At 66.8% G+C, this 6,695-nt stretch overlaps 3 protein-coding genes across 3 annotated transcripts; 1 reads left to right on the top strand and 2 right to left on the bottom strand.

The window, feature by feature from the left end:
• Positions 1-1,203: 1,203 nt before the first annotated feature.
• On the bottom strand, positions 1,204-3,688 carry F751_0049 (RNA-binding protein Nova-1; the record flags this gene model as incomplete). Its single annotated transcript, XM_011398602.1, has 6 exons — positions 1,204-1,603; positions 1,933-2,379; positions 2,712-3,043; positions 3,203-3,279; positions 3,391-3,493; positions 3,614-3,688. The coding sequence occupies 6 exons, from the start codon at positions 3,686-3,688 to the stop codon at positions 1,204-1,206; spliced, it is 1,434 nt and encodes a 477-aa protein (XP_011396904.1).
• A 418-nt stretch (positions 3,689-4,106) lies between these two features.
• F751_0048 (Proteasome assembly chaperone 3) lies at positions 4,107-4,487 on the top strand (the record flags this gene model as incomplete). The annotated part of the gene is made up of 1 exon (XM_011398601.1): positions 4,107-4,487. The coding sequence occupies one exon, from the start codon at positions 4,107-4,109 to the stop codon at positions 4,485-4,487; it is 381 nt and encodes a 126-aa protein (XP_011396903.1).
• Positions 4,488-4,675: 188 nt separating this feature from the next.
• F751_0047 (Anaphase-promoting complex subunit 8) lies at positions 4,676-6,426 on the bottom strand (the record flags this gene model as incomplete). Its single annotated transcript, XM_011398600.1, has 5 exons — positions 4,676-4,834; positions 5,088-5,225; positions 5,473-5,623; positions 5,818-5,932; positions 6,168-6,426. 5 exons carry the CDS (start codon positions 6,424-6,426, stop codon positions 4,676-4,678), a joined length of 822 nt encoding a protein of 273 aa, XP_011396902.1.
• Positions 6,427-6,695: the final 269 nt, after the last annotated feature.

Below are 6,695 nucleotides of genomic sequence, written 5' to 3'. Positions count from 1 at the left end.
CGGTGGCCGACCCCGCCGCCAGCTGGATCCCCGCCACCAACGCGGTGTGGCGCGAGGCCGCGCGCCGCGGCGTCACGCGCGAGGAGCTGGCCGCCGCGCTGCGCGCGCTGGGCCGTGACATGCCCGCGCCCTCGGTCCGCCTCCTGGGCTGGGCCGCGGCGCGCGGCTGGGCCACGCACATCCTCTCCGACTGCAACGCCGCGGTGGTGGCGGGCGTGCTGGGCGCCGCGGGCGTCGCCGCCGCCGTCGACGGCGTGACCACAAACCCCTCCACCCTGCTGGACGCGCGCGACGGGCTGCTCCAGGTCCAGCCCCTGCACGACGCGGCGGGGGCGGAGGGGGACCAGTCGGGCGCCTCCGCCGCCCCGCCACGCTGCCCGCGCTGCCCGCCCAACCTGTGCAAGGGGCGGGAGCTGGAACGCCTCGTGGGGGAGCGCGACGCCGCGCGCCGCGCGCACGGCGCCGCCGGGCCCGCCCCCCCGGTGGTCTACGTCGGGGACGGCTGCAACGACCTGTGCCCCGCGCTGCGCCTGGGCGCGCAGGACTGCGTCCTGGCGCGCGCCGGCTTCCCCTTGGACGCCCTGCTCGCCGAGCGGGAGCGGGGAGAAGGGGTGCGCGCGCGCGTGCTGCGCTGGCAGACGCACGACGACCTCCTCCGCCTCGTCCAGGCCCTGGAGCTGTGACCGACCCGTGAACCTGTGCGGCAGTTTGCCGCACGGCCGTACGACAGCACACACATGTCTGTCAGTCCCCCGTCCTCCTGTCGCCCAGCATCCTCGATACCTCCCCGCCACCCCTCTTTCGCTGTCATCCACGGCGCCCCCAGCCGCCTGTCCTATCTCTCCATGTACACTTTGTGATGTTCCTCCCGTCCCAGTTGGCATCTGTTACAGCAGGTGGGCTCTCACCCTCAGACAACGACAGCAATGATAGACGATTTCCATCCTGAAAGTTCGGTGCAGGTCTCTTGGGAAAAGGCAGTTGGTGGGTAATCACTGGAAACCGCGCTCCAGTGCCCAACAGAGGGAGTGGATGTGGGGCCCTGGCCGAGCGTCAAATGGGCACTCCCAACTCCAGACCCAGTGCTCCGAGTGTGGTGCACGCGAACGCACCGTTTTCACGCTCACGAACGTTTGCGGGAGTCCTTCCACGCTCGTCTCCCACGCGCTTGTCTGCAACGCGCTCGTCCTCACTCCCACGCCCTCACGCCGTCGCCTGCTCGGCGGGCGGCGTGGCCGCGCGGGGCCCGGGGGACACCTCCCCGCTGCTGCTGGCCTCGATGGTGGACTCGGCCTCCACCCAGCTCCCAGCGGGCGGGTGCACTGCGACCCCGGCGTCGCCCAGCGCCGCCGCCGCCCAGGCATGGGGCGGCGGCACCGGCGGTGCGTAGTAGGTGCAGCCGGCGACGGTGTGCGCCCAGGCCGGGCCGCCGCCGGGGGATTGCGGGTGGGCGTAGCCCATGGCATGGGCGTGCAGGCCCGCCAGGTGGCTGGAGACTAGGGCGTGCGCATGCTGCACGCTGACAGCGGTACCGGACACGCTCAGCACGCGGTACCTCCCCGCCATGCCCGGCAGGCGGTGGAAACCATGCTCCAGCCTCAGTCTGGCCCCCGACTCCTGTCACATGGGGTGTGGACCACATGCGGGGGAAAGAGTCGGCGCGGAGCAAAATTGTGGGGGGAAGGGCCGGCATTGCTCTCTGCTCAGCGCATGGCCCCGACGCCGCAGGGCCCCCCTGGCCATGCCCCATGGCCGCCATTTCACCCTGCCTGGACCCCTGGAATGGTGGACAAACACCCCTCATCAGCCTCCCTTGCTCCCTTCTCCCCTTCGTCAGCCTCCCTTGCTCCCTTCTCCCCCTCGTCAGCCTCCCTTGCTCCCTTCTCCCCCTCGCCAGTCATCCATTCCCCCTTCAACACCCCCACCTGGGACATGGATTTCAGCAGGGTGTAGCCGCCGTCCGACAGCGCGGCGGCCTGCTCCTGAGGGATGGTGAGCGCGAAGCGGGTGTACTGCCGGGCGTCGGGGTAGGCGAAGCGCCCGTCTGCGCCGTCGTGCTGGCCCACCCCGCCCCAGTTGCCCGGATAGGGAGGCTGGCGAGGCGGCAGGCCCGCCTGGTGGTGGTGCGGGGGTGAGTCAGAGTGGTAGTGGGGCGGGGAGGTCGCGCCGGCACCATACATGCTACCCGCTCCCGCCGCCATGACCGAGGCGGGGGAGCAGGCGTAGGTGGAGGGCAGGTCGGAGTAGAGAGGGAACTGGATGTCCTCGCTCTGCTTCAGGACAAGCAGGGCCACCGCCTTCAGGACCCCAGACTGCTCCCCAGACAGGGTCACCACGCGGTGAGCCAGGGCCAGGGGGGCACCCTCCCCGTGGGTCACCCTGGCGGGTGGAGGGGTGTGGGGTGGGGGGGCAGGTGGGGAAGAGTGAAAGGGGTGAAGTCATGGTAGAATGGTGCTGGTTTAGACCCAGGACAGGGGAGGAATGAGGCGCCGAGTACAGCATTTAGGCTTGGAGGGCGTTGCGCACATCGAGCCTCATGCTCGGCTCTGCGAGCGCCGAGCCTTGGCCCCGTGCGAGGCAGGGGCAGCTGCCCGCGCTCAGCCCATGGCCACCCAGCCACCCCATTGGCGCCAGCGTTACTCCCTTTCCGCCTAGCCCTCACGACAGCTCTCTCCGCCAAACTTCCCCCCACACAAATCAGTAAGCCTCACCGGATGGTGGTCTGGGTGTCGTTGGAGAAGGAGCGGATGGTGGCCCCTGCCTTGCCGATGATAATACCGCAGAGGGGTTGGGGGACCAGCATCTTGAGCAGCAGGCGCGGCGCCCTGTCAGGCTCCTGGTGCAGCCGGGAGCGGGGGCTAAAGGGGGCCGCCCCTTCCCCCACCAGCTTGTCCAGGATGAGGGCCAGGGCGGCGACCACCTGCTTCAGGCGGCCTGAGATGAGCAGGGTGCGGTCCTGGGTGCCGGGGTAGTACTCCTGGCTCTTGGACAACTGGATCCGAGCAAAGGTCTTGGCCTGGAAGTCGTTGATGTTGGTGCCACCCTGCAGTGGGAGGAGGCAGGTGGGGTGAGGAGGGACCATTTTACGGCCTTGACCGGCAGGAGGACCTGGGAACTGGAGCTGGACAGACAGCCGCGTCGTGTTGTGACTCGGAGAGTGTCCTCCGTCAAAAAGCCCCAGCTTCTGTGTCGCCATGCCCACCTTGCCGATGATGGAGCCCGCGATGCCATTGGATATGAGGAGCTTGACGTATACAGTGGGATTAGTAGCAGCCAAGCCTGTGGTGATACGAGGGGGTGAACACTGAGTCTGCGTGCCGGGGCGAGGGGCGCATGCCCGGGCAGCTGCCGACAGTGCAGACCGGGAGGGGTGCGAGGACGCAAACGTACTCAGGGTGTCGGAGAGCCAGCCCCTCAGCTCGGAATCCAGAGAAATGGGAGAATCCCCGGGTGTGGTGGGTTCCGAGGACCTCGCGGAGGTCCGGGTGTCGATCTGCGTGGGTGGTGGTTAAGGTGCGCGGCGCTGGTTGCTCCCCCCCGGAATATCTTGGCCGGCCACCGAAAGGAGCTGTGATTCACTTTCACGCGGTGTTCAATGCAATCCATCCCTTACCGAGAGGTTGAAAAGCGTGGTGGATATGTTTTCCAGGAGCTTGGTGTCGGGAGGGGCGGGTTCCGCGGCAGTCATGGCGACAGAAGCCGTACCAACGGTATTTAGTGGAGGCCCACAGGAGACAGTGAAACTCCCTCTGGAGGTTGCGTTGTTGGCCAAGAAGCTTTTAGCTCCTGGTTTGAAGTCTCGCAACGCGTCGACAGTGTGACGACTTGTCGAGCTGTCCGAGGAGTTTCGGGCTCGGGTGCGTGCTGAGGATGCTGGGAGCATCCCCATGCCGAGTTGCATTCCCGAGCTGTGGAATGCACAGCCCTTATCACACGAAGGGATACATGTAGATATCTGATTAGTATACACAGTCAGATCTTGTACGTATGACATCGTGGAACGGCATTGGAGAGGCTTTCAGACGACTAATCTTGCGTACCTTGGGGCCAGAGTAGTCGCTCTATTCCCACGCCGGTCACGGTCCTGTGGCGCCACGCGCCCATCGATGGGTGATGGTCCCGAGAGCTTTCCTGTGCGAAGCCGCTCCTTGAAGATTAGCATCCAGTCCGAGCCTGCTGATGTTTTCGTGTCGCGCTACACCGACCGCGTGCTGGTGGTGATCTCCCAGCTGGCCAGCTTTGGGACTGTCCTCTCGACGCAGCGGGAGCAGGTGCTGGGCAGGGGCAGCACCTTCAAGGTGGACACCCTGCTGGGAGACCGAGCCAATCCCATGCCGGAGCTGTGCGCGCGGCAGCTGGCGCAGAGCGCGGCCGATGCCGGGTGTGACCTCCCCCTCCTCATCTGTCTGGGCCTGCGCCCCTCGGCTGCCACCCTGGCGGGCATGCGTGAGCTCTTGGACGCTGTCGCCCAGCACAACATCTGGTAGTCGCTTTCAACATTGCCCTGCGTCAGGAGCAAGCCCGGCCCCTCTTCCTACCACTTCTACTGCCCTCCACTTCTACTGCCCTCCCCGGCCTCCCACCCTGCCGGCCAGTTTGCCAACCGCCAGTACCCCCCTTCCGAGTGCCTCCCCGTCTCACACACATGGCTGCATGCGCACTGCATGGGCGGGCGTCATCGAGAGGGGGGCGTGTCGGGGCGCACCGGGGTCGCTGCGCTGCCCAGCGCGCAGCGCAGCTGGTCCATGGCTGACCTGGCGCTCTCCTTGCTGTGGGCGCCGTACTCCAGCAGGCGCGTGAGGCAGGCCTCCGCCGCCGTGGTGTCCCCCTCGGCCTGAGCGGGAGGGTGGGAGCATGTCTGTATGACTGCTGCTCGAGCATGGCCATCTGGAGCGCTCTTGTACACAGCAGGACCTCTAGGTACTCAGCGAGCGGGTTGCGTGGAGTGGTCACAGGGGCACCCGCTGCACTGCACATCGCCTGGCGACGAGGGGCATCCAGCCCCAGGGCAGCGCCACCCCTGTCCAGGGATCACAGCCGGGGCCCAACACCTCACTTACACCCCCATTGACCCGCGCCCCGCGCACCTCATAGCAATCGGCGAGGTAGGTGAGGGCCTCCACTGCATCCTGGCCCTCCAGCCCCTCGGCATCCATCCGTTCCAGCACCAGGCGGTGGTAGTGCGCGGCTTGGGCCCTTTGACCCAGGCGGGCATGCAGCTTTGCCTGGAGAAGAATTGGGGGGGGAAGTGAAGGTGCCGGCCAGGGTGTGCTTCATACACTTCTTGGCATAGATAGCCCGTTCCAGCAGAGGATTGAGGGGTCGCGAAGGCTTATACTCTCTGGTTGGCCATGCAGACGGTCCCTTACCTCCTGTGCCCTGTGGCTCATGAAGGTTGGTTGCATCCCTCGACCCACCATCAGCCCTGCACCAGACGTCCCCGTCGCCCCTTGCCCCGCCCGCCGCACTCACCAGCTCATGCAGCGACACGCCTTCTTTATCGTGGGGCAGTGCCCGCATGTGGCACCGGATGGCCAGTCCGTACTCTGCCTCGCCCCCCGCCTGGAAGCAGTGGCCCATGGCGTTCCACATGCGCGCGTCCCGGGGTCGCAGGAAGACGGCCCTGGTGTTGGGGTGGGGTGGGGTTGGGGGGGGAAGGGGGGAGAAATCAATGTGTGGCCAGGACACGGGTGAAGAAGGGACAGTGGACAAGGTGGGTGGGAGTGTGTGAATCGGTACATGAGTCGAGCATGCAACGTGCGGCCACACTTCTGCCTGCAGGGCCCATGAAACAAGCTCCCGCCGCCGGCCCCCCACCTCTTGAAGTAGTAGAGCGCATGGTAGGGCATGTCCACAAGCTCGTACGTCTGTCCCAGGCCGTACCAGGCCCGGTAGTCACGTGGGTTGACATCCACCGCCCGCCGGTACGCCTCTGTGGATTTTCAGGGAGAAGCCAGAGTGTGAGGGAGGTGTGTGGGGATGGGCGCCCCGATGCATCCTCCGTCCGCCCCCTGCACCGCTGCGTCAGGTGCACAGGGTTTGTTCCTGCAGGGGTTCCCCCATCACCTCCGCAAACAGCACCTGGCATCTGTCCCCGGAGCAAGCCCATGGGTGCCCAAACACTCCTTCCCCCCCCAGCCATGGCGACCAACAGCACCTCCACCCACCGATGGCAGCGGGCGGGTTCTTCAGCTCCACATATTCGTGCCCCATCAGCGTCCAGGCGGATAGGCAGTTGGGGTTCAGCTTCAGCGCGCGGCGGAAGTACTGCGCCGCGCGCTCGTGCTGGCCCTTGAGCGAGTGGTAGTTGCCGATGATGCAGCAGGTCTCGGTGCGGTACTTGTCGTTCAGCGCCGTGCTGTGTGCCAGGTGGCTCAGCGCTGCGCTTTCCTCCTTGACATACAGGATGTTGCTGTACACGTCCATGCCCTAGTTTTGGGGGGTGGGGTGGGGGGTTGGGAATGGGGCGGCGAGAGGCTGCCACAGGGTCCGTGCCTGGGGCACCCTGCGCCAAGTTCCGGTGCGCACCGGGGAATCGAACGGGCAAGGGGGCTGCAGGGTGGCTACGGCGCGCTCACCGGGCGTGGGGCCCACCTCCGCCAGCACCACATCCCCATGCCGCCCGCCACCCCGCCGCATCACACCCCTGGAGCAACCCCTCCTGCCTGTCCCCCTCGCCCCCCCCCCCCCCCCCC

Source organism: Auxenochlorella protothecoides, assembly GCF_000733215.1.
Source record: "Auxenochlorella protothecoides strain 0710 contig273, whole genome shotgun sequence".
Lineage (NCBI taxonomy): Eukaryota > Viridiplantae > Chlorophyta > Trebouxiophyceae > Chlorellales > Chlorellaceae > Auxenochlorella > Auxenochlorella protothecoides.
The sequence above is the reverse complement of the archived record's forward strand: the minus strand, read 5'-3'. Positions and strand labels throughout refer to the sequence as shown.